The 27,786-nt window shown below is 40.1% G+C and overlaps 1 protein-coding gene across 6 annotated transcripts in view; it reads right to left on the reverse strand.

Annotated features, from left to right (window-relative positions):
- The window catches only part of KCNT2 (potassium sodium-activated channel subfamily T member 2), a 205,063-nt gene extending 177,558 nt beyond the window's left edge, over positions 1-27,505 (reverse strand). For 5 of the 6 annotated variants that reach the window (XM_039883459.1, XM_039883458.1, XM_039883461.1 and 2 more), the window contains exon 1: positions 27,382-27,505. In XM_039883459.1, the coding sequence (XP_039739393.1) occupies positions 27,382-27,476 (95 nt within the window). In that variant the 5' untranslated portion in view covers positions 27,477-27,505. The remainder of the gene's footprint in view (positions 1-27,381) is intronic. The other variant, XM_039883455.1, reaches the window with a different exon arrangement.
- Positions 27,506-27,786: the final 281 nt, after the last annotated feature.

Raw genomic sequence — 27,786 nt, forward strand, 5'->3', positions numbered from 1 at the left:
TAAATGCCATCCTATACCATTTCTGAGGAATCTAATAATCCAGGTGAACTTGCCCACTGAATGTATCGCCTATAGTAGGCAGCTTGGTGTTAATTAATCATCAAGATCTAATTTTTCATGGCCCCTATAGATAGTCTCTTCTTATAAACTTCATGACTCAACATGATCTCTGCGTAGAAAAATGGGGGGTGGGAGGCTGATGAAAATAATGGCAGTCTAGCCCAGCATGCACAGAGAATGTACTGACAGCACAGTAAATCCATTTTGTTTCCCATGGCCCTGTCTCATCAAGGACATGAGAAGTATGCAAAAATGAAAGACAGAATGAAAATTATAAGATTACTGAAGAGGGGAGAGGGGATAAAATTTTTTTTTGATATTTTGGAAGCCTTATTTGTGAATAAGATCAGGTAACTTACTTGATCAAGTAGGTTAATAAATCAGTTTTCCAGTCCTCTACATTCTTTTAAATTAAAATATATATTTACTATTTTAAGGGGCATCATTTGTTTCCAAGGAAATCAAACTTCTTTATCAAAGAATGCCTTTCAGAATTTTATTAAAAAAGCAACGAGATCTAATTATTATGTGGTAAGATTAAGAGGCCACACATTCTGACAGAAAACGATGCTCTGTAATATTTTATCTCACTGTTGTCACCAAAACGTTACAAATTAGCATCCTGGCAAATACGTTCCCAAAAGCACTCTTTAACTGCAAGTTGATATTGTAATAGAGTGAGTGACCGATTTTTATTTCTAATTAGAAATAACATGACGTAATGAAACCAAAGAAATTTCTTCAGTAGGTATACAGATCTCATCCTGTCCACTGCTGAATTTATATACGCAGCAATCATAGACTATATGAAAATGTACACAGAGGAATCATGTATGCCAAATGGAACCAAATGATTAACTCTTAAAATCTATCTCAGGTTAATAGCAGAAAAATCATAAAGTAAGGATATTATAACTGACTTTTATAATAATTTTTTAAATTTGCCTTTGGTTGTGTGGGCTTTTTCTTTTTCTTTCTTTTTCTAGTAGGAAAATAGACGGCTAATATTTCCACAACCAGTTCAATAAGCCAAGTAATGTGTAATTTACCAGAATCTCTAATTTCTTTGGGAACCTGGTCAGTGATTTTTCCAGGAAAACAGAACCAAAAACAAATAGACTGTGAACTAAGTGTAAGAAGACAAAATCTTGGATTAAATAAACTCACAATTCATCTCTTATGCTTTTTTCCCCCAAAATTCTGATGGTGTCCTATTCACTCCTCTTTTTATATAGCTGTGCTTTTTTTTTTTTTAAGAATTGAAACTTATTTTTAACAATCTTATGAAAATATAGTAAAGCTGAAAAAGACACACTAAATCCAACATGCCGGCTTTTGAAATTTGTTGGTATGTCTAGAAAATTTAGTTACAAATCTCTGATTCCAACACACAGGTTGTGTATGGTGTTACGAAAATGTGACACTACATTGTTATTCTCCATAAAGCAAATAATATCTTGAGAAGCACATTTGTTTAGGCATGGCTTTTGTTTATGTGTACCTCATTTGAAAGCCATGAGGTACACATAGACAAATGAGGTACACATAAACAAAAGCCATGCCTAAATAAAAAATAAGTAGGCAAACCCTAGTTGCCTTACTTTGGGAAAAAGCATTCCTCGTTATATCCCTTGAGTTGACCTCATCTAAATAAAAGCTTTGTAAGGTCATATGAAGGTCAAGTGTCTTTTCAGCAATTCTTTTATGTATGATCTACTTACTTTTAATACAGGTCATAGTAAATAAGTGGAATGTTGTTTTTGTTAAATAATATTATAAACATGCGCGTATGTATGTGTGTGCATGTATGTTAAACCAGAGAATAACAAAATATACAAAAGAATATATTTCCCAAGTTGTCAGAAACTACTTGAGAACATCGCATTTTGTGCCCGCATCGAAATTCATCCCATAAATATTCATAGTTTGTCAATGAGTAACTATCTCTCCAATTTTAAATGTTTAGATTTAGTTTCCGGCATTACTCTGTCATAAGCAAACTGTGACTAGTAAATAAACTTTATGGGCAAAACGTGAGAAAGTTCTGATTTTTCTATATCCTCTTTCTTATTCAGTAGTAAAAAGCGCTGCTAAGTCGGCATCTCATTTTAATGTTCATTTCTCAATTTGTTGGTGATTTTTTCCCCCTCTGGTCAGTATTTATTTGGATTTGGCTTTTCCAGATTTTTAAAAACTAATTCTTTGCAAAATATTCTCTGCAAAAAAATTTATGTGACAGCAATTAATCCATTGCTGTATTTCTCCTATATATTATAAATCATTTGATGTGGTGTGTGTGTGTGTGTGTGTGTGTGTGTGTATGTGTATGTGTATGTACGTAGGACACTAAATCAAATTTATCATCCTATTTTCTTAAACTCTTGACGGCCTTTTTTTTTTTTTTTTTTTTAAACTTAGGGAACGATCCTCCATCCCCGTTCAGATATATGACATTCAATTACATTCTCTTTTACTTTTTTGCTAATTTAATTTTTCCACGTTCTTCATTTTCATGCATCCCTCTACAAATATTAGTAAAGCGCTTACTATGCATCAAGAAAACATCTTTCAACTTGGCATAAAGAAGCGCGACAGCAATCTGACAGAGATCCTGTGCTCGTCTAGCTTCAAATCTAGCGCAGAAGACAATTATTAGCTAGACGGATGGCGTGCTCGAGCGAGAGCAGCCGATCGAGGCTAAATTCTAGGCAGAGAGGGCAGGAAGCGGAGCAGCAAGCTTGTGCTACAGCACTGTGCCGTGGATTCTGAGAAAAAAAGAAAAAAAAAAGAAACATGTAGCTGAAAATGTGTGAGAAGAAAGCATGGAGCGAGATAAAGCTGGAGAGAGGCCAGGGACCAGGGACCAGCCTTCAAGATAAGCCTCTTAAGATTTCTGGTCTTTATCCAAGAATGAAAAGCATTAAAATGGGGTTGGTTCCCCCGAAGACAAACACAAATTACAAGTAAGAGGCTTAATTTTCCCTGTCGAAATGAGGGAAGGGATTTCTTCGCCCTTTTCTCCTTTGAGCATTTTCTTTGGAACGTCGTTAAGTACTTTCTTCCTCAGAAATGAGACAAATCCTTTTGAAAACTAGGTAAGCCTCTCTCCTGGGCTAGGGGCCATGTCTTTAAAATGTAAATATCAGGACGATTGTACCCCAGTATCTCAGCTTCTGCAGCAGGACTGCAGCCTACCTGCAGTGCTCCGACTTGCAAAAGCACTTGCAGCACTAAAGACTTGAGAAATTTGTTTTTCTGCCTCTAGATAAAGCCGGGGAGTCAATTCAGATTCCCCGACCCACCCACCCATTACCAGGTAAAGTCTGGATGAACTGTGTGACAATGGTGCCACCAGGTCCTCTTACTGGTAGTTGTCTGTCTTGAGAACATGTACGGAATGGGTTCTGTTCGTTGTTAGAAGATGAGGTGTCTATGGCCACACTCTCTCAGTAAATCGTCCGCGTTGTGCATTGCATTTTATCATTTTATGCCAATAATTTTTAAACGTTTGCCACCCCATCGAGACCTCACTGAGTATTTAATGAGCCAAGTCAAACTGAAATAAGCAGGCAGGGAAGGGACTGATAATCTGGGCGAAGAGATCACTGAAGACCCTTTATTGCCAGCAGCAATGGGATAGTGTCCCTAGGTCAGATTGCACCAGGTTCAAAAGATGGAAGGATGACCTCCTGGGCAGGGAAAAGGATAAAGTGGCAAAGGACGCAGATCCCCGAGTAGGGCAGCCTGAGTGATGTCACAGGTAATCTGGTAGCAGGATGGTGGTCTTGAAATGTTAAGGTGCTGAGTTTAGACTATGTTCTGTGGACCACAGGGAAAAGCGAGGTTGCACAGTAAAGGTTGTTTCCATGAGAAATGACTTGACCCAAGCAATTTTTATGAATAGGAGCCTGGCAACGGAGCGCAAGATTGATCAAATGGGACGGGACAGGAAAGCGACGTCTTACGAGGCCATTTCAAGGCCAGATGCACAGTAATAAAAAGGTGGATGAAGCCGGTGTGAGGGAGAATGGAAAATCAAGACAGTATGAACCCGACGTGGAAGCTTACCTGTAGCTTCAGAATGAATAACCCGATTTTATAGTTTCGTCATGCTTGGTACCGACTGATAAGTAGCTACCTAAAGGACACTTCCTTAGAGATAAGAACAAAGTGATAGACATTACCATAACCAAATGTGGTTGGTGAATGCCTCATAAAGATGTTGACTTAACATTGGGACCTGCTGTGAGTAAAGTGTCAGATATGCATAAATAGATGATCAGATTTAGCACTTTGTTCTCTACCAAGAGAGTTTTCAAAGCAAGATGAAAATATCGCTAGGTTTTGAGTATATACTTAAAATGTTTGAGACAATAATTTATAAAAATAATACACATTAAGATCCATAGACAAAAATAGGTACAAATAAACACATAAGTAATACATAAACACAAAATTCATATAACATCTAATGAAGAAAGATAGTTATTAATGAATATATTCCTTACTGGCTGAACATTAATGACGGGATTCAATAAGAATTCCTCGGTTTAGAATAGGTTCATAAAAACAGTTCAGTCCATCCAGTCTTATCTCTCACTCCCCCGTTACACGATCGTCAACGTTTTAATTAAATTCTACTAGATGAATGATCATTTCTTGACCATAATTCACATTTTGCACGTCGTCTTCCTTCTACCTGGAATGTTGTTATGACAGCGTAATCTCCTTATCCACCAAAACTAGAACTCAAATGTCTCCTCTAATCTTGTGGTAATATTGCTTATGTCTTTTATTGGAATTATAATAAAACTACAAATATATCTAATATTTAGCGACCACCCTGGGATAGAGCTATACCTTTCCATTTGTTTGTCTCTATTTTAGATGTCCCAATTAAATTTCGTAGGTTTCTTTAGGAGCATTCGGAATAATTTACTGGTAGAGATATTTGTGGCAAAAATTACTGAAGGAGTTCAGACTCCCAGAGAGACCCGAAGAGCCCCTGAATTCTTTTTGTTAATGAGGTTTATTCGAAAGGGTAACAACAGGGAAGGAATGCCGGCTGCCTAGGGAAAGAAGACAATAGCAGACCTGGGGCCATACACCCAGATAAAAACCAAAGCCACTGGAGTTCACGGTCACCCAAACTCGCTAGACTGGGGAGACGATGAAAAGACTGATTTTCTCCACTGCTAGAGACTTCTATTAAAAATAAATCCATGCTTTCAGTTTGAGTACAGGGCAGACGGACAATGTTGGGGGTGGGAAGACGGATAGAGGCTAAAGGAAATCTGCAACGTCCCCAAAGTCACTCAAGGATGAGTGCCTTCTGCTTATTCTAGAGGAAGTTCTGGCGGACAGTAACTTCTGGGCCTGGGAGGCTTAGCTGCGATGGAATAAGCCCTTTCGGTAAGAGTCCGATGTAAAGGTAGGCTCGGAAATTCGAAACAACACTTCATTGCACTAAAAAGAACAAAAAGGAAAAAAAAAAACATGGATAATCTGTTCTGAGGGTAAAACACAGTCATCATAGAAATCATCTCATTTTGAGAAATTCCTGGATTTTGATCAGTCTTATGTTTAAGATCTGTGAAATAGTTGTGTTGGCAAATTTTTACAATTCACGTTTATTGCGTCATTTTGATGGAACCTGGAGACACGTGACTTTAAAAGGATCAGATAAACTTTCTCATAAAGAAAGGGTTTTGAAGATACGGAGTCAAAGAGCTGGACCTGTGTGTGGGAGCCTGCCCTCAACACTTACAGAGCTGTTACGCTCTGACTCGATATCAGGTACCCTGCAAGTTTTGAGTTTGGAGTAGAAAATACTACTGTGAGTAGTATTCTCAAAGCAAAAAAAAAAAAAAAAAATACACCTCTTATGAGCTGGCAAGTGCAGTGGTACACAAACCGACTGGCAGATTAGGGTGCTGTCTAGAATGTGTGACAAGGGACAACAAGGATGCTTAGGATTCTCAGGTGAAGAGTTAGCGTTCTTTTCATAAATAGCAAAATTCTGGCTTGTTACTGAATCTTGGTGAAGACTAGTAATGACCATTGTACACCAGAGGGTTCATCTTGAAGGTGCCCGCAAGTAACTGCCTGGTGCATTCAGCCATAAAATCCAGCACTCACTATTCCTCTAAAGGGCTTAAAATTACACTTAAAATTCTGTGAGAGTACAGAATATAATCCTAAACACATTCGTGAGTGTGTAATTGTGTGTCTGTATGTGTATGTGTGTGTTTACTCACTTAGTGGCTCGCTTAGATCTGAAACCAACTCACATTTTGTGGTGGGAATTAGCAGAAACCGTGCCTTTTATTGGGTTATAGACCAGCACTACATAATTACGTAATTATCTTTTTAAGTTACTGAGGTACAGTTTTGATTTCTAATCAAATGTAGTGTAAAGGATCTTAAAAACCTAAATCGTTGAGTCAGTCTGTAGAACTCAAAGTCAGATGGAAGATTCGATAGATGATATTCATATTTTCTTCTGGCTGTTTATTCAGTGTCCTTCAAAGTGTTTTAAACACTAAATAATTGATGACTAAAGGAAGACGAGAGAAAGAGAGAAGCATCTGAATGTGCCACCTCAGAAAACTGGCCGAAATATTGATAAGACCCAGCAGTGACATCTAACAAATTGCAGCGCTTAATGGAGGAAATGTTAAATCTGTTTTCCCCCAAGAGGCATTTATTTTGTTTACTACTTGCTTCTTAGAAAAATCTTTTATTCTGAGATCATTATAAATTCATAAGAAGGGCAAAGAAATGTTCAGAGATGTCCCGCACCCCCTTCACCCAGTCTCCCCAAGTTAACACTTGGCGTAACTATAACACGAGGTTACAGAAATTGGTACAATCCAAAGAATGTGGGTCTTCTGATCCATGAACAAGAAAATGGTTTCTCGACCCTACTATTTCCGAATTCACTTTTTTTTTTTTTTTAAATAGAACAGGAACATTTTTGTAAGTCATTAAAGGAAAGTTGTCATGTTTGGATGTCACAGAATCAAGAGGGTCCAGCTCTGGCCTTGAGCAACGTCTATCATTTGATCCAATTTAATAGTTTGACAAGTTTATTCTGGTCTCGATAACTTCCTTCGTGTGCACATTTCATCACTACGTATTCATCATGACACATTACGGTCCCGCAAGTAACTGCCTGGCCGGAATTACACGAAGGGCCGGGCAGTGTTGTAAGGTTCTCTGTATAGACGTCTTTAGGACATCTGAACGTCAGCAGTGCAAAAGGGACAGGGGCATACTCCTTACAATGGGAACAATTAAAGCTCCCAAGATCAATTAACTTAAGGCTAGTACATATAAAAAGAGCAGTTTAAACACAGATATATCAGATTCAAAAGCTAATGTCCTTGGTTTTACTACTATTTTATAAAGAGAACACTAAGACTCAGAGTAGTAAACTAATTATCCAAGGAGACACAAGCAATGTTATCACAAAAATTCGAATGGCTTTTCTATTTGAATTTCCTATATTTTAAAGGGTTTACACTATTTAGAAAAACATTCTAGACAAAATTCATTTGGGGGGCCAGTGGTAGCATAGTTCAGAGTAAAATACATATTGTCACACGTGTGATTTTGTGGAAAATGTGCACGTTATTCCTAGTGCATAATTCTAAACACATCTGTAAGGCCTCAGAGCCAAAGTACGAATAAACATGGATATTTGAAAATTATAAAGTAAATAGAAAACGCTGTGAATATATTTTTCAATATCCCATATTACTTTTTTTCTTATCTGTACAGACCTGCCCCTCTGAATAAATAAGTACCTTTGGCTACATTTAAATATACATATTTATATTATGCATTTAATTAAAGCTTTTTGAAATCGCCAGGCATCGCTGGTTTTGACGTTCGTTTTTAAAGACTGCTAAAGGCGAATTCATAGAGTAATCTATCCAGTCGGTGATATTCGCCCTGCTTGTTACCTATATTTTCTAAAGCGATGAAGTCAATGAAGTTAATTATAGTTTTCTTTCTCGGCAAAGCATTTTCTTGGAAAAGTGATCAACTTTTTTTTGTTTGCGCAATTTCGTAGATATCCACGTAGGGCGTTAGATGACATAGTAAATAGAAAAAATATACTTCTTAGAAGAATTTTGTCATTTTTTCCTATTATACCAACAGATGATTCTTAGTGTATCAACTGCTTGAAGAAAATATGGATTTCTTTTAAGAATGTACAGTCATAATCAGTTAAAAACCAACATCTGTCCTGTAGCAGCTTCTACTTCTGGCCAAGATGGAATAACAGGCACCAGAGACACTCTATCATTATCCCAAGGAGAGGGGCCGCCAGTGATGGGAGAGGGGCTCTTTGGTAGAAAGAGATTTGCTTTCGTTCATTTATAAACATTTTCTAAATAGAAAAAGAAGTCCCACTCAAATACGTTATCTTTAATTAACTTAAAAAGCATTTGCTAAAAGTCATCTCTTATAAAAACACCCGATTTACTTTCTTCTCTTACATTTCATTATGTTTCTCCCATTTTGTTGGTCTCATTTAAATCATACTGGATGTGTTCATGAATAGGCAGATGATAGCTGAATAATGAGCGTTAAACAAATGTCTACATGTTCACACTTTAGAAAAATTAAATCTCTTTCCTAAGAAAACTCTGTAGAGGAACAAATAATACTACCAGTCTCTGTGAAAGCTTCTCTTAAAAAGAATTACGTATTTCAAAACCAACGTGTATTTATGTAGCATCTATCGACTGCGTATTTATGAACACTAGACGTTAGGGGAAATAAAGCAAACCCTTCCCCACCCCCCATCCTCATGACCCCTTCTCACGCCTCGTGGTCACGAAGAGCAGGGTTTGAGTTCCTGGCTCTGCCATTTTCCAGTTTTGTAACCACCGATTAGTCACTTAGCCTTTCTATATCTCTTTCTGTATAGTCCCTTCATCTACAGAATGGAGATATTAGACTTCTGCGTGGGAGATGTAAAGCGCTTAGAAAAATGCCTGGTAAAGGGCCGCGTTTCATAGCTGGCCTGTCAAGGCGCTAAATCCACTGAACAGATCTCAGCCCCTATCTCTCAGCTGGAGGCAAGAACCTGGGGGCTGCTGTAGGGATCTAAGTCCGCGTCCTCGACTCCCTGCCTCTTGCATCTACCTGTTTACCTGAAATTTATATGTTGTCTTAAACTTTACAAAACGCAGGGGAGGAAATCTAGTGACTAGAACAACAAGGAAAAGGCACATCCTCCTGTGTGGCATTTTATGCTCTCTGTCGAGATGCTATGTGATAAATAAATTGTAAACTCTGGCCGTGTGTAACTAACGACGTGGGCCCCAAACGCAGTGTGTGTGGGCACGTTTGGTATTAAACAAAAAGGCTTCCCTTCCCTCTTACACAAACAGGGAAAGCGGCTTTGCAAAAGCGAAGCTGAGGTGTCCAGAGGCTTCAGGGACGAGGCAGAACGATGGAGGGCAGGTCGTGAGAGCTGCCTCACTGAAGACAGTCAAGTTCCCGGTTCTTCGGCCCTGCCCGCTCCCCGAGCGCCTCTCTCAGACACTCAGGGGGTGGGGCAGCTTGGGCTGGACTCAGTTCAAAGGCTAAGCCCACTGCATTGCGTCCTCGTGGCCACACCACCCACACTGCAGCGACGCTTAGGGCAGGTGATGCTTGCGGTCCACGTGGACCACGTCGGCCGCGCTGGCTTCTCCAAACTAGAGAAAGTAGAATCAAATAGGATGACGCCCGAGAGAGAGTACAATATAGAGGATGACGAGAATGGGGATTTGCAGAAAAGTCTTCCTTAAAATGCGCAGGCAGAGGCTAAGTAAGTGACTCTGGCATGGCCGGGTGCGGGTGGGCGGGGTGTCGCTGGAGGTGGCTGGGCACGCATGCTGGGCAGAGGGGAGATCAGGCTGCGGAGGCAGAAGGATTAAGACAGTTCTTAACGGTCCAGATGAGTCATCCACGAGTCGAATCAATGAGACCTGCAGTGAACGAAGCTTGCAATAGGACTGAAAGCTCCTAGTTCGGGTGGCTGGCTGTGTGTCACTACCGGTGCCCCAAACAAAAAATACTAGAGAATAGGGTTTTAAAGAGGCAATGAAATGAGTTTCAGACATCTCGACTGAATTTTGACTGAGGCGTCTGTCGGATAGCTATGCAAAGGTGTTCACTGGGAGGGGCGGGGGGGAGTAAGATGGACACAGCAATCCATCCATCATCAATCGATCATTAAAGTTCGTGAGCTCTGAATGAAGTCAACTAGAAAGAGGCACGAAATGAAAATAATGAAATGCGAAGGAAGAGCCCTTGACGAAACGTAACTTTGAGGAATAAGTAAAAGAAGAGAAACTTACAAAGGAGAACTAAGAAAAAAAATGGGCAGGACACACAGGGAAGGAGGACGATGTCATAGAAATCAAGAGAAGAAGCGTCGAGAGAAAGGAAGAGAATCAGAGAAAATTGTCCCCTGGAGTTGGCATGAAAAAGATCATCTGAATCTTTAGAGGAGGGTCAGTGGAACAGTAAGACAAAAAAAGTGTGGAAGGTAGAAAAGTAAGTTAAAAAAAACACAGAGGCTACAAATGGACGGGAGGGAAGCAGCTCGGGAGGCAGAGCGTGGAGCGGACGAAGGCCTTGACGATGCTCAAACGACCCAGTTTATGTTTGCGAACCGTGGGGTGAGCAGTCGAGTGTGCGGGCAGAGGGGCCAGTGCAGGGCGAGGCCCCAGCAGTGCAGCCCCATTGGTGATGCACGTCCAGCCTCTTGAGAGGGTGATGAAGAAAACGGGACACAAATGTCAAACTCAAGGCACTGTACAGCCGCAGGGGCTTCGGCTGCTGTTCGTTAAGGCAGAGAACGTAGAACCGGTCACAGCAGAATCTGGTGGAAGAAGAAAGAACAGGAGCTTGCACCCAAACCCTCCGTGGATGGATCACCGAAAGGCTGACAGAGCACGGTGACAAGGAAAACATGAGGTCATTAAAAAAAAAAAAAGCACCTTAAAGATATGGAGACATCACAGTCTATAATTGGTAAGTCAGCAACACACCCCAGAGCCATGGCCAATGGGGGATTTATATGTATATATGGAAAATAAGCAGCGTTTATGGAAAAGATTCTAATGTTGCAGCTTGGTTCTCATTAAAGAAGCAGGTGGAGGGAACTCTGAAAGAAACGGAGGTGAAGGGAAATTGATTTACAATGGCGCCGGAATTCCAGAAGGCTCAGGAGATAGAAGAGGTAGCAGAGAGGACAGTGCTGGGACACTTAAGTCAAGAGAGAATGGGGATGAGACAGAGAGGACAGATGAATGAACACATTCTCAAAAAATCGTATCGTTAAACACTGCAGTGATTAGAAATCTTGTCAAAAGAGAAAAAAAATCTGTTAATTTTGTTCTAACACAGTTTTATTTTAATAGTAAATTAATAGCCTTTGCCAGAGCAGAAATCTTGGGAAAAATTAATTGGCTTGAAGATTCCAAATGGAATTTTGGACAAAGTTTTGTCTAAGTACAAACAAAATTTACAATTTATTACGTAGTCTAGTATTCAGGAGATTTTGCTCAGGGTTCCAAGCAAAACACTTTCATTGTTGTTCTTCTTTTGTTTTTCGCAGGGGAGAGGGTGAGGGGTGTTTTGCAAAGATGAACTTGGGGTGAGAGGGTGCTCCCACTACAGCTGGGCCCCTGAGGATAAGAATCACTCCAGGGGAGAGGAGGCTGATGGCTGATGGAGCTTTGTTATGTTCAAAATGAGTAAGACGTAAGAGGAACTCGGGGTCTCTTGGGGGAGTAGGAGATATAAAGACGACAACCCAAGCGGATACTTATAAAATTGAAATTAAATAGTAAACACAAAGAAAGGTAGAGTATAAATAAGCTAAAAAGAGAGAAATGGGAATGGGGAAAATCAGAAAAGTAAGAGAATTAGCAGTAACATTTTTTGAGTTGCCATGCAATCCAAGTGTCCAATACTTAACACAAATTATTTCTTCAAACGGAAGGTAGGACTTGACTCGCACATCAAATAACAGGTAGTTTAAGTAAATAAACTGTGAAGGGAAGAAACTTAAAGGTCTTTACAGATTTTCTATACATACGTTTAGTCTATATTTTGGCTACTTGAATGAGGCATCTTTATTTTCACAGTGAATACTAACAAATTCCCTTTGTCATTCTGCCTACCCCAAGTTGTTCAAGTGAATGGAATTGATTGGCCAATTTACTGGAAATGACTGAATGATTTATTACCGCCAAGAGGAAGCCAACTGATTCGAAATAGTGCTCATTATAAAGATCACAATATGGATTTGACAGCTTATGAATAGCAGAACAACGAAAAGAATGGAATTATTTTATTTTTTTCTAATTTTTTTAAAAAGGTCTTTCATTCACCCATCCATTGATGTGTATCAATTCAATTCCTCAGACATAATAATTTATGGACTGAGAACAGAATAGCTTATCTAGAGGTTCGGGACTTAAAATTTTTGATATGCTTCATGGTTTTAGCTATTTCAATGTTGATATCCCATCAACGATATTGTGATAGGGAGAATAAACTCTGAAGACACTCAACTTCTAAGTTCTAGGTAATGAGACCTTTTCTACACTACTTTAGATACACACAAACATGAACTTATATTCACATCTTTAGTATATTCCAAATGACATCATCATTTTGGGTGATACTTAAATGCGTATAAATTCAGATATTTATTTTAAAGGCACATAAATTGCAACTCTATCGAATTCTTAAGTATATAATGAGCAGACTAATCAAGACTAATTCTCTTCTTAATACTGGATTTCCTGCTTTGTAAGTTTATTTAAAGCCTCATGGAATTTTTAAACTGTTGATTTAAAAATTTTAAACTATAAACAATATTAAGAATTTAATCATTTGGAAGCTCACATGGCTTGATACTAGTCAACTAACAATCTAGACTCCCCTGTTGCTAGAAAGATAACATTTCTTTTATGTGTTAGTATTTTTTGTTACCATTAATGAATGACGGTAACTGATTTGATACGGTTATCACCTTCTTACCCTGCTATTGGAAAAACCGACATCCAATTGCCTTTTCTCTTGCGAAACGTAAGTTTTCAGAAAGACAAGTAGAAACGCTTAGCCAAGGGAATATAGTTTAGACAGCTACTCAAATTAAAATTGAGGGGAAAAAATTTTAAAGCCTTAAGTGGTACGATTTATAATTTCTCCCACCGTATCTTACAAACTATATATTCTTCATGGGTCTTTCTCTTGATCTCCTGACTGCGGTATTTAATAATGCTCATACGAGAACAAAAAGTCTTGTTGTCTGTAACTAATGAAAAAATTCTTAATCTTTTGACTCTCCAAAGCACAATCACCATAAAACTCTTAAAATAGGCTCAGAGCTCAGGAAACAAAAAAAAACAGCAATAAATTTTTGCTATCAAGATTGAGCTTTTCTCAAAGCTACTCGATGATGCTAAGTGAAATAAGTCAGTCAGACAAAGACAAATATCGTATGATTTCACTTATTTGTGGAATCTGAAAGAAAGAAAACAATCTAATAAGGCAAAACAGAAACAGACTTATAGATACAGAGAACAAACTGATGGTTGCCAGAGGGGAGAGACGTGGTGAGGTGGGTGTAAAAACAAACAAACAAAAGCTACTTGATGAAATGTAGGAAACATTCTAGATGCTGCAAAATTCAAATGAAACTTAAAGAACTGTCACGTCATATACTTAAAAGGCGTTTTCAAAAATAATTTTTCTAAATCATAACAAAAAGGGAACATCCTGACGACGTCTGAAGAATGACTCGATAGTCTAAAATTTCTAATATACTACCCGTAAAATAACAACAGAAACAACTAACATTTGTTTAGCAGTAATGATTACCTCGTACTGAGCGAAGACATTATATGGATTATCTCACCTCAGATGGCAGTACGATTATTATTTTCATTTTGCAGGGGGGACACTGTTAACCACATGTTAAATAATTGCCCATGGCCACATGGTCATTAATTGCTAAAAAAAAAAATGGGGGGGGCCCAAATCCAAAAGCAAAAGTCCCTCAAGAGTTTATACCCTCAAAAGCTATATTATCTTCACATTAAAGGTGTGTGACTTTTCCCTTTTAATTATTCAGTCGCATACCATAATGCCACAGTTCACCAAGTGTTATCATTTATTAACACGGAGATTATTATTCAGATTGCTAAGTAACATGTTTTAATACCAGAATCCTAATTTAGGTGGATGCTTATAAGATTATGCTCCGTAAACTTTAATTACAGTAATTTGGAGACACATGTTTATAGAAGTATTCAATGTAGAAAAATTATTTTTACTTTTCATTTAAATTCTAACCTACCATTTTAATAATAAAAAAAGAAAAAAGCACCACACATAACCCACAGAGCTTGTAACACCAACTCTGTTTGCTTTTACGATTGAATGGATACTCGATGGCTTAGGTCAGTGTAACATGACAACACGTAAAATAAAGCAATGGTCCACTCCAAAACGAAGACAGTCAGGTAACCTCATTTTGACATCCTGTCATGCTCCACTGCTTCAATGATCTAATTCATTCCGGAGGGGGGAAAAATGTATTTCTCTTTTCAAAAACGGTGGAGCTCTCTGGCTCAATGCTGGCCTGACACTCGGCTAGAACTTGCCCCGTGGGAAACCCACTGTGGCCTTGTGTGAGCCATGACTGCTTTGCATCAAAGGCATGAATCCTAATGTATAAAGCTCACCGTCTTTCTAGAACTCTCTCAGCTTTTCCCGGTACTCAAAAAAGTTGTCTCTCATACCGTGTTCTGATTTATGGGACCGTTATCACGTACGTCTCTCTCTGCATCATGATATAAGCCTGAGTGTAGTGTGCATGACATCTCCGAAGCCCCTGTCACTCACTCATCATCCTGCCTGTTCGGTGGCAGTCTGAGCACAATTTGGGGGTGCACAGAGCAACTCGCCCCTCGCTTCATTATGTGGCTTCACTAGAAGAAGACCTTACTTGGAATACGTTGTCAGCTAGAATCAGCAAGTCGGGGCAACTTTGTAATGAATGTTTTCATAAGTCTTTTTCTTTAAGCAAACATTTGAGTTTGCGTACTCATGTCTGTAAGCGGCTAGAGTTTGTCTCTCTCCAGCCCAACGGTCACCGATACATTCCACATACACTTTTATTCCTGAAGAAAAGCATTCTATTCACACTAACACTGCAAAATTAGACACATTCTACACTGTTTCTTGAAACGAAAAAAAAAATTTTTTTACAGGATTTAAGACAAAAACAGAAAAGAATCCCTTCTGTTCACCCCAGTCCCCAGTCGTGTGAGGACTATTGCCTTCCCGGTACAGGGCAGCGCGGGCTATCAAACTGTCACCGTAGGAGTTACGGGCTCGAGCAGACCCTGCCTGGCCATTTCTGAAGGAGAGGCCCTCAAGAATACTGAGTGACACGTGGGAAGGGCGTCTTCAAGTCAAAGGGTTCAAACTACCACCCCCAGGTTCAGAATGAGCTTCAAACGCTATTTCATCTCCATGGGGGGAAAGCTGACTCTGAAACGTCCCTTCGTTTTTATCATAATCATGTATATATATGGGGCACACATACATATTCAGACCTGTGACTTTTTTTCTTTTAAGTATCTTATATTACAGAATTAAAATTCTTAGAGGTTCTGTATCACCCAGCTGTATCAAATAATGTAGGAGGATCCAAAATGAATGGAAGGTATGGCTTTTCCCCTGGAAAGTTGTGTGTTATACCGGAAACAACACGTGATTATAAAACAAAGCAATGAGTAAACTATATCCGACGGCCCGAGTGAGTTCAAAGGTTTCATGAGTGACTCCGGCTCTGTGTCCAGTGTCGTGTCCATTCACGAATAAGGAGACAAAACGGACAGGAAGCGGCAAGACAGCCTCGGATCACGGCGTGATATAAGCAAAGGCAGTGGACCAGATGTCGGCACACTGTAGGGTGAAGCGTCATTTCTGCGAATGGCTGCGGTGATTACGTCTCAAAAAGCAGCCTAGGAAGTGTTGACAGGATCACGGAAGAGAATTAAAGATGGAGCCAAGCAGTTGAAATTTCACATAAGAAGCTTGAGGGGCACAGCATGGGTTTTAAAACGTGAATGTTACATGTTAAAGTCACGTTTAAGAAGATCATAATGAAAACGCGCAGGTGACTAAAGCTCGGGCTGGCCATGGAAGACTATGGGAGGCAGAAAGCGTTTAGACTGGGACCAACGAGGCAGGCCAGCGAGCGCTGCGGTGATCCATGTGATAAACGAAAACCTTGCCAAAACAGACTAGATGGAGATGAAGAGTTAGGGACGCAAGCTGAAGAAGAAGTTGCACGAAACCGTAAAGTTTTGAAATGTAAAAATCGGGAGGATTCTAGTGATATCTGCGGATAAGTTGAAAAGAGCTTCTTGGTTGAGGCTGTTTATCTCATGTCGATGACTTAGCCACGAGAAATCTGTAATAATAATTATGTGCTTAGTTTATATCTCTAGCTCTGTATATACAGGGCTGTATAAACACCCCAATTCGGGGTGCTTACAAAGTCTTGATAAAATGTTAAATTGTATGATATTTACTTTGGGCATCTGTGAGAAAAGAAAATTAATGAATTCACCCAACATCTGGGAGGAGGTGAGAATATCCACAATTCAGGCTTGCGCTTAGAATCCTTGTAAACTGTCCTTTAAGAGCTGGCCATCCTAGCCTCCCTTGACGACATTTATTCTTCAGGTCTGCACCAAGGAATATAACTCTAAACCCTTTGCATTATTAATTAGTAATCAAAGCCATCCATATGACAGTGTTTTTAAGGAGGATTAAACGAAAGAGTCACAATCCATCAGTGACCTCAGGTGTTCCTTTTCTCGTTTTACAAGATGCATCTGAGAGACACTTTTGCATGTCCTGTGGATCTGCTTTAAGTGAATAATTCTTTCTGGTTATACGAGCAGCTGGCAGCGAGAACGTTACAAGTCTTATGAAAACGCGCTGTGATTTATGACACAGTGGCTGAGGACATTGCACACTGAAGCGAAGATGCATGGGAGCAATGTCCTCTCACTGTGAACACCAAGGAATGCCGCATGACTCCTGATCTACTAGTTTCTCTCTCGGCTTTGCAACTGATCACCTCTTCCTTGCTCTGGCCACCTGTGTGGCCCACCTCCAGTGACTCTATAGGACCCCATGGAATTCATATTGTGTGCCACCAACACTACACCTGATTTGTTCCCCGCCCCCTTATTATTTTTTGTTCAGCTATATTTTTTATGCTCTCGCATGTACTGATGAGAACCACTGCAAATCTCCTTTGGAACAAGTGAATCACACTGACAGGCAGGGCTAAGTGTGAAAGCCTCAGCCAGGTAGCTTCGCAATCCCACACTTAAACCTCATAACCTCTCTGCAAGAGAGTTTTCATTAGCACCAATATGGTGATTGAGAAAAATAAATTTCACCCAGGTACAAACACCTTAGGGAGTGGAAATAGAAGTAATAAACCCCAAAGTTCTACTGAAAAATGGGGGAAAAAAAACACCCAGCCACATCAAAAGAAAGAGAATTGTTGTGGTTAAACTGAAGTAGCAAAGAGCTGTGGGAAGTAGGTGACGTCAGAGAAAGCTTCCCAAGGGGACAGTTTGAGAGTCTCAGTAAGTTAATTATATGATCTGATATGATGATGACTTTTCGATTCCTATATACTCTAGATGATAGACAGATAGATGATAGATATATGATAGATGATAGATGACAAATAGATGATAGATAGATATAGATAGGTAGGTAGGTAGGTAGATAGATAGATAGATAGATAGATAAAGATAGATGATAGGTAGGTAGATAGATGATAGGTAGGTGTGGATGGGTAGAAAAGATAGATGATAGATGACAAATAGATGATAGATAGATAGATGAGATAGATAGATAGATAGATAGATAGATAGATAGATAGATAGATAGATATAGATAGATGATAGGTAGGTAGGTAGATGATAGGTAGGTAGGTAGATGATAGGTAGGTGGATGGATGGGTAGAAAGATAGATGATAGATGACAGAATCCCCACTTTAGTTACTTAACTAGTTTCCTATTTCAACCCACTCACTCCAGACTGTCAAAAGAACAATGCTGTACAATTAGAAGAGAAAAAAAATATTTTCTTTCCCCGAAATATTACCAACTTCAAAATTTTCATAACTTTCCTTTTGAGTTAGTCATTATATTTCTCACCCAGAGGGATGCAGACGTTATGTGATTTTTCCACCTTCAAAAGCATTCACACTCGTTTGCTTTTTTTCTGTTCTGTTATTTAAAAGCATTAAATTCCATTTGTTTACGTTATCAGCATAGTTAGTAGGCACAATAATTAGATCCCGGTTCTACCTCTTCTGATTATATAACTTGGAACAAGTTACATATTTCTGCACCTCGGGTCATCCATCTGTAAAAAGGGAAAAATAACAGAATTCCTCCGAGCTGGTGCGCAGATTAAACGAAGCAACACATACGACATGCTTAGAACAACACGGCATATGATAAACTCTTGGTAAACATTCCCTGTCTTTACGATAAGTACTACATTCAATATCATCTTCCATTTTCACTTTATCTTCTGTATTTTCAACAGAAATAGGTGAAACAGCACATGAACTCCCTTGGGGAGACAGGCAAGAAATAGAAACAAAACACTGGAAGCTTCCATCGATGAGTTGCCAATGACATCACCACCTGATGCGGCAGTGACTAAAGTCATTGCCATCGCTTTTTACTGGTACTTGTCCAGCCTACTGTTCACCCTACCTGATTCCTAAGACATCCAGTGGTACTTCCATTTTTTGACAGACCTGAGACAGCAGGCCATCTGTTATTAAAGCACTCATCTGTCCCCATGGTCAATAACTGATTGCAATATGTGAACAATCCACACGTTTTCCCACAGGGAGTTAAATGAGGTTGAAATGCGTTAATCCGCTTTTATCCCTGTTCACACAGTGATTTACAAGATGGGTTAAATGTGCCTAGTAATAACCATTTGTCACTACGATTCTGAGCAAAGTCTAGTGCAAGAAAGCCCAAGAACAGGCAAGTCCTTGGATTCCCTGTTTTTTCTGGCTTTATGTGCAAAGTCCATTTCTTACACATACTGTGAAAATTGGAAGTAATTCAACTCTGAGTTCAAGGAATGCTCGCACGGAGGGAGACAGTTCTCACTCTGTGAAGCCATGGCAGGATCGCAGCAGAGCTGAGTGTACTACAGCAGTTTCAAAGAGACACCCAGTTGAGACTCAACAGGAAAGGGGTCAGGGCTTTGAGGACTTGCTGCCAGCCAGTCGCCTACAGACTAGCTAAGCTTGACAGTCTGGGACTCTGTTTCTGTTTTTCTTTACCGTTTCTATTTGTCAAAAAAAAAAAAAAGATGAAGATAAATGCGATTGTTCCAAGACAGTATTGTGGAGAGAAATCTCACTGTCCTCAGTCTCCCTTTTCTGTGGATTCTCTGGTCTCCCAACTCAGGACCATTTCGCCCCTGTTCTTTTCAGGCAACTAGAACTTTCCAGCCTCAAACCTCCTCACTTCCGCACCCCATACCCATCTCCACTTCTAAACAAAGGAGACAAATAAACCTAATACCGCTAATGCCCTGAATTCGTTGACAAGAATGATTCAGTTTTCGCACTGGTTCCTCCTTCCCGTGAAATCGTCCTACGTCTTACGTTCTCTTTGAGAGCTTGTTCTAGTTGTAATGTAGCTACTGAGAAATTAAGGTCAGAAATTTCGAATCCAGGCTTCTGCTTCCAGATGATCAGGTACAAGGAATCCTATCCATTCTTGGTGTTCTCTCGCCTTCACGGAGCCCGCGTTTTTATTTACCTGCTGCAAGCCTGCACGTGGTCACTCTCGTGTAGGAGAAGCAAGCAGTCAGGCATCACAGTGGCTCAGGGCCATCCAAAACCCATTCGCTAAGACAAATCATGGGGCCAAACGTCCACGAACACAGCTTTAAATCGGAGAGAGAGATGTTCGGCATACAGGGCGGACGAGGGATCCTCAGCCATGAGCGTGTAACTAAAGAAACAACCGTGACGTAATACGTAGTATTAGGAAAGCTGTCGTGATTAATGATCGTTTCGGGTAACAGAAAACTAATAGCGCTGTTTGGCTGAGAAAGTCAAGCCCGTGATCATGATACGTGGCAAATTTTTTGGTGTCTCTGTTAATCAGAATGGAATGCAATAACCATTATTTATCAAAGTGTATTAGGCATAAACATTTAATAAGGATGACATCAAATCTTGGGCAGATCGACGGTGTTTTTCTAGATTTTACTTAATTGCAAGAGTCAAATATATATACTCAGTCTTTATCATTCGTTTCTTCGTGGACTTTGGTCATTTGCTTACAATGTTCAAACCTTATATACCACCACCACCTCGACCGGAAAGAATTTTCTGGCCCCTCTTATCTTATCTACTCCACTCGGGCGGCGCTCTCTACATGAGAAGGGCCACCAAGTACTTCACAGCTCCACACAACCAGTTTTGAATTTGGCTGCAGGATGAGATTTTGTCAGTGTTCCAGATGCAGCCTTTCCTTCTCGCTCTGTTCTCCAAAGTGACTTTTCTCCTTAAATTGCAATTTGATTGCTGTCTGATGATCAAGATCCTTGTGAAAAGAATTGTTTTATTTTCATGACCCATAAAAAAAAAAATCCCATATCCAGTCAAGGACTGTGTCAAAGAGTAAAAGTAATTGTGTTTCTGGATCATTATCTATTGTTTTTATTACTTTTCTAGAGAAATTTTAAGTTAGCAAATTCAAACTCAGGAAAAGCATTAGTTTAAAAACATCTCGATGGAAAGTATGTATTAAATATTGCTCAGAAGAGGCAAAACAATTTAATTTCAAACTATAAATATTTAAAGCGACTGGGTAAATTTCATTGGGAAAAAAAAGTATTTCTTTTTGCTTTATTTTCTAAAAGTAACTCAGACAACATAAATAAGACAGCATTGGCAATACAGAAACACACTAATAAAAACTCACGAACCGCCAATGACAATGTGATTTATGAACATATTAAACATTTTAATAAACAAGAACCTGACTCGAAAAAGCCAAGAAAAACATCGCATTCACTACTAAGAGCTGCAGAAAGATAAAATCACGGCCTGACTACAGGTTATCACGAAATATATCGTTCATTTAATTTTTCTTTTGTACCAATAATGAAGATCAGACGATGAGTGCTCAGCTTCCATTTGTACTGTTTCTCATATCACCTTTCAAATCTATTTTCACAGAAGATGAGTTACATTACTAACGAGAAGAAAAAAAAAAAGCATGTTAACGATTTTGATAAAACGATTAAGTTAGCCGAACTCATTTTCTTGGTCATTCATCTGGAAGTATGTGTTCGTACCCATCCTCAGGGCTGCTGGAAGCCACGCTGGAGAAACTGTTCAGGAGAAAGTTTATTCTCCTTAAAATGCCACATAGTTTATGTGGAAAATGAAACTACTCTATCCAACATCCCTTTCTCCAAGAGCAGTATATAGAGAGAAGTACTTCGAAAAGCTGAAAGTGTAATGTTAACAAAAGAAGTATTATTAATACTTAACCCTGTACGGAAAGTAGACATACGAGAGTGGTTAAATACAATCAGACTTTAAAAATAAATTCTCAATAATTTGAAAAGCCACATTTCAATTTCGTTTGCAAAAGCAGGTCAAAAAGAAGGAATCAGACATTTTTATATAAAATATTAATGTCTGAATTCTTGGTAACTATTGAAAAGCAATAATTATCAAACAATGAATTGTTCTCTGATGTATTATATATGTAATATATAATTATAGACATAAAATTGTCCGCACCGTTACCTACTTCAATAATAGGTAAATTTTTATTGCCTTATTTGTGGGGATCTCTTTTAATTCGATAGACAGTGCCAAGACACACAGCATTGTCTGGATTCCCAATAAATGCTTAAATTATTTTTACAGGTATTGCACATGGATGGTTGATTCCACTATATACTTAAACAGTAAAAAAATAACACGTCGTTCTTTCTAATAACACTTAAAATGTTTAAAAGTGTAATTACTGACCCAAACTTACGAATTTAGAATCAGAACTTTGCATTAAATAGCTACTTTTCAAAATACTAATTAATTTATTATGGGAGATAAAATTGGTAAATTCTATGACTGTGTCATCTGCCAATCCAAAATCCATTTCCCCAATTTAATTTGGTTACATAAAGTAATATATTTGTATTGTACTGTGTCTAAAATTACATATACTCCGAAGCTATCCAAACACTTTCCCCATTTTATAAATACCTCTTAAACCATTAATTGATTGAATTGTACTCTTTGTTCAAATCCTTTTATGTTTTCAATTACTACAGTACATTAGGTGACTTTCTTGCACTGGTTTTAAATGCTACCTGTAAAATATGAAAGACGTTTAAAATTAATGGAATTGAAACAACTGAACAGACATCCGAAAACTAGAATGGTATTAATTAGATAAATGGCCTGCTCCTGCATGACTGCCACTGACAGCTGTCCATTAACAGTCATTATCCACAGTTGTGATAATTTATCCACACAGAGTACGTTGTGTTCCAAACTTTAAAATTACTAAGTCACGATGAGGGACGAGAAAGCCTTGTTCTGTCTGAAGGCATTTAAGACCTGACATTTACAATCTTTAACTTCAGAAAAATATTCTACATCTTTATTTTATGAATCTCAGAAATATTCAAACAGAAAACAATAGATTTAACACTACGACACTTCCACACATTACAGAACGGCCCCCACATAAAACCAGTTAAATCCAGCCACTAGTCGAATTAGTTTCAACCACAGGGTCATTTCGAAGATACTAAATACTAGATTCCAAATATATTGAATGCCTCCATCCATCTCTAAGACAGTAACTTTCGCCACTATATTTTCAAGCAAACCCTGATCGCGCTCTCTACAAATAACAGTGCGTGATCTTCTAGACAGTCTTAAAGTGGACATGCTGGGGCGAGGACGTCATCGTGACATAAACAATCCTGTCACTGTCCTGGGAAAGATCCACCGCTATATCTGTGAACGCCTCCTGGGCAGGCATTGCTTCATCTTCCTTATTGTCCTCTCAACATTTAACTTAGGAAGGCCTTGGACACAGCGTTCGTTCAAATGTTAGCTGAAGGGATAAAAGACCATTAAGGAAACATCACACAAAGCATTTGATTAGAGCGGAGTGTTTTACTCGGGATGCCAAAGAAATAAACATGCATCATCTATACCACAGGCATTCCTAAGGCACAAGCATCGACGTCATTCAGCAGCTCTCAAGCTCATTTCGAGGCTCCCAGAACTAATATTATTCCTGTGCTGAATTGCCTGCACTGCTGTGTCTCACTCTGTCCCCTTGCCCTACTCAGAGAAGGGTATCGGAAGGCAAAGGAGCGGTAATTATGTAAGGATGGCATTGATAGATACATTACATATACATTCCAGATGCGTTCCGTGTGTATTACATAGAATATAGATCTATTATATATACAGTGAGATGTATGTATGAGACTGTTACCTGACATAACACGGCATACTGCTTTACAGCAAACTGTTTTCATAAATATACTCTAAAATAATGATAAAATGTATAGTTTAGTGAATACATAAACCAGTAACATACCAGTAACATAATAAACATGTCGTTTATTACCGTTATCGAGTGTTACGGGCTGCACCTGATTCTATGTGCTATACTTTTTATGAGTAGTGGCGTAGCAGGCTCGTTTATACCAGCATCACCGCCAACACGTGACGAATGCGTCGCGCTATGACATTCTGGTGGCTACCACATCCCTGGGAAGCAGGAATTTTTCAGCCTCATTATTATCCTACAGGACCACTGTAGTATATGCAGTCCCTCGTTGGCCAAAGGGTCATTATTTGACACACGACTGTACACATTGATATGACACGCACCTTAAGTGTGTGCGTGAACCTACCAGAGAGATGCACGATGCAAATTTAAGTGAACCATCCACGGTGAGTTCACAGAAACCCTAGGGACTGGCTACACGTTTCCTGCGTCGTGACAGGCCGGCGACACTCTCTCTTCACAGTATCCCTCTAAGCATCCATCACACGCCAACCTCCCGTGCCCTACTGAGCATGACTTTTACATTCTCAAAATGAAGAGCAAGGTGGAAAGCGTCCACTTTCCCATCATCCAAGCGCCCTGTCATTTCTAGATTGAGGCTCCACACCGACCGCACACCCACCTGGGTTCGAATTTTCCCCGGAAGTAGCCCTTGAGAGCAGGACTGGAGTGTGAGTAGTTTACTTGAGAAATGATCCAGAAAATACCAGAAGAGGAATGGCGGGAAGGAAACTAATAAAGCCAGTTACCACCGCGCGCCACTGACTCTGCGTCTCATTGGACGCGGGTGGAGCTGGAGCATGATGCTTTGGCATCACCCCCATCAGGGAGACGGGAAGCCACGGACCCTGTCTAGCAAATGCGACTTAGTGGCACTTCCATGCCTGCTCCCCAGGCAGGCCTGTGTGCGCCTGAGGCCAGGAGAAAAAAAAAAAGACCTCAGGCAGAGGATGTTCAAACAAACAAACAAACAAACAAACAAACAAACACACAGCCCAGAGAAAATGGGCGGAGCACTAAGGGTATCTGCGGCGGACACGCTCCACCTGGTCCTCCCTGAAACAGCGCGTCCCGGACTCTGAGAGATCGAGACCATGAAGATGGCTTAAGACGGCTCTTCAGACTTCGTTACAAAGAGGAATTGGTAACCACATACGTTAAAGACAAACAAGATGACTTTCCTTACTGCATTTTAACTGATGATTTCAAAGAAAAATAGAGTCGCTAACTGCAAATTAGGAGTGAAGATGAGCACTGACATTTGATAAGCACCGAAACTGTGCTCCGTGCTGTGAAATTATTCTCGTAAATTCAGATTCGTTAAGTGGAAAAAAACTTAGGAGCTTCTGGAGGAATTTGAGTCTCCAGAGTCATCTTTACATTTATAAGATGTACTTAATGTATTTCTCTTACAAAGAGAAATACTTAATTTCCCAGAAACTTAGTTTCCTAATCCTTAAAACAATTACCCACTGTTTAGGGAGTCTATGGGGATTGACTGAGAAATAACTTAGCATAGGTTCCCATATATACATATGTGTGCATATGTGTACATATATATGGCATGTAGCACATACATCCACATATACATACGTTAACATACTGCACTCACCACCGCTTAATGCCAAGCGTTAGTCTTGTCCTTTATGGAACTAATATTTCTGTATCTCGTAATGGCTGAGTGACCTGCCCGCGGCCACCCAGCCTGTGAAGGAATAAGCTGAGGGTTGAATCCTGGGCCCCTATTGATCAAAGGATCTTGTCTTCAAAAACGGACAACAAATGGAACCAAAACTAATTATTAAGTGTTCATGAAGCCACAAAATTAGTCCGGTCCTTAAAAATGGATGAACGATTTTTAAAATGTTTACTAATTCATTTTAATACTAAATGTGGCCTGATTTTTCAGTTGAAGTTGGGCTAGCATAAACTTTTATTACAACAGATATTACAAATAAATGTGCAAAACTTTTTTTTTTAAATATAGCAGTGACTCGTTTAGGCAGCACTTAATTAACTAAAATTCTTAATTACTGAAATTTATTTGCAGCATCCTTAGAAAAATGGGAGCATCCACATGACCATTTAATGATACGACATTAAACACCAAATAATGCTACCACCACCAAGTCCAAAATATGTCCCCTCCGCAACCAGCCAATCTCCCACTGTCTACATAGAATAGAGGATTTCTGTCCTATGTGCTGGTCCCGAGGTATGAAGTCACAAATATAGGTTCAATCAGTGTGCACGCTGATAAGCCTGATAAGCCACTTAACTGGGCTGACACAGTTTACATGACTGTCAACTAGCATTGCAAATTTGTTTAAATAGTCTTTATCTTCAACCAGAATATACCTGATTTTCCAAGCACACTGGTAAATTGATACTTCTAGTTTTTAACCAATGTATATGTTTTTGCCTAAAAAGAAGAGGCCGGGTTGAAATGTCATCCTCTACGATGCATCTACGTCCCTTTAAATTACTAATATGAGGCCAAAGAAGTGAATCATTGATGCACACGATAAAACTGTGTGCGCAGGAACAGGAGTTGGTACTGGGAGCTGGGATGATGAGGAGAAGAAGGGAGGGAGGAGGAGCGCCCAGCGGGGCATGGAGGGATCTTGAAATCAGACCAATTACGGATCTTTAGGTAATTAAAACAGGACATCAATAGCAAAGTGAACTTCAAGGAAACATTTCAGTTGAGTTGAGAGCCTGATTAGCATATCAGTTAAAAACAAGGAAATGTGGCGTTCCATACATAAAATGACTATTCCAGAAAAAAACTAAATTCAACGAAACATAAAATGTGCTTTTTAAATAATGAGTCAGAGATAGCGGGAGGAATTTCGGAAGTTTCAGCAGGCAAAGCAGTGATGCTCTGGAAAAAGCACATGAGCGGTATTTTGCTGCTAATAAATATTCTAGTTTCGAAACTTAGTTTTAATTTTGTGACTTAGATACTGTTTAGGTTAAAAATACATTAATTACAAATTTGTGGAACTGTGCTCCACAAATGCCTCAATTATCAGTTACGTGTTCGAAGTATTTCCCATGGCAAACGCTGTCGTTTTCACTAACTACCTGTTACGTATGTAAACCGATTGTCCTCCAGCAACTCCAAACGTTTAGGGCACAAAAATTCCCAGTGGCAGGTGGACACCTCATCCAGACACCACGACAAGAAGTAAATGGGGGCCGGAGATTTTAAGTTCCGAATGTGCTTTTTTCAGTCAACTTGAATACGTTTTCGGATTTGATTACCAACACCTGGGGGGAGGGGGGGATGAAAATCGTTGGCACTGATATCGCGTGCCATTCAGATATATCGCGTGTCTGATGCCGGCCTTGTACATGCCGCGAGAGCGCAGAGAGACAATAAGCACCGAATAAAAGCCGTAACCCCGTTGCAGGGGCAGTGAGTGGAGGGGAAGGGGCGCCTTGTCTGTAGCAATGGCTCTAGAGTCAAAATGGAGAGGCGCATCAGAGTCCCTCCTCCTCCCCCGCGCCGCCCCCTCCAGGCCCCCACCCCCGGCCCTCGACCCGAGCCCGATCCGCCAGCTTTGGCGGACGGTGCTGCACCACGCCACTCACCTGTCGTCGTTCTGCCATCCTTGGTCCCCCAGCAGCAAATCTCGAAACCTGTACCTGGGAGGCAGAGGGGGCACCTCGCTCTCCAGATCGACCATCCTTCCTCGGAGTGGGGGACCCGCAGCGCACCGGGGGGCGGCGGGGGGCAGCGAGGGCAGAGGGAGAGGGCGGATGAAGCGCAGCGGCGGGGAGAGGGACCCCGGGCGGGGGCGGGGGGTCTGCTGGGCGCCGGAAGCCGCGGCTGAGAGGGGGCCGGCGCGGCTCTCCCGAGGGTGTGATGGGGATGATGCAAACCCAGCCCAGGAGCAAAAGTCTGGCTCCGACACGAGGCTCCGCTGCCAAGGCACCGCCCCCGGGCTCGGCGCCGCCTCTGGTCCCCAGGACTCGGGGGAGGCGGGAATGCAAAAG

This window comes from Pteropus medius, unplaced genomic scaffold, assembly GCF_902729225.1.
Source record: "Pteropus medius unplaced genomic scaffold, Ma_sr-lr_union100, whole genome shotgun sequence".
Taxonomy (NCBI): Eukaryota; Metazoa; Chordata; class Mammalia; order Chiroptera; family Pteropodidae; genus Pteropus; species Pteropus medius.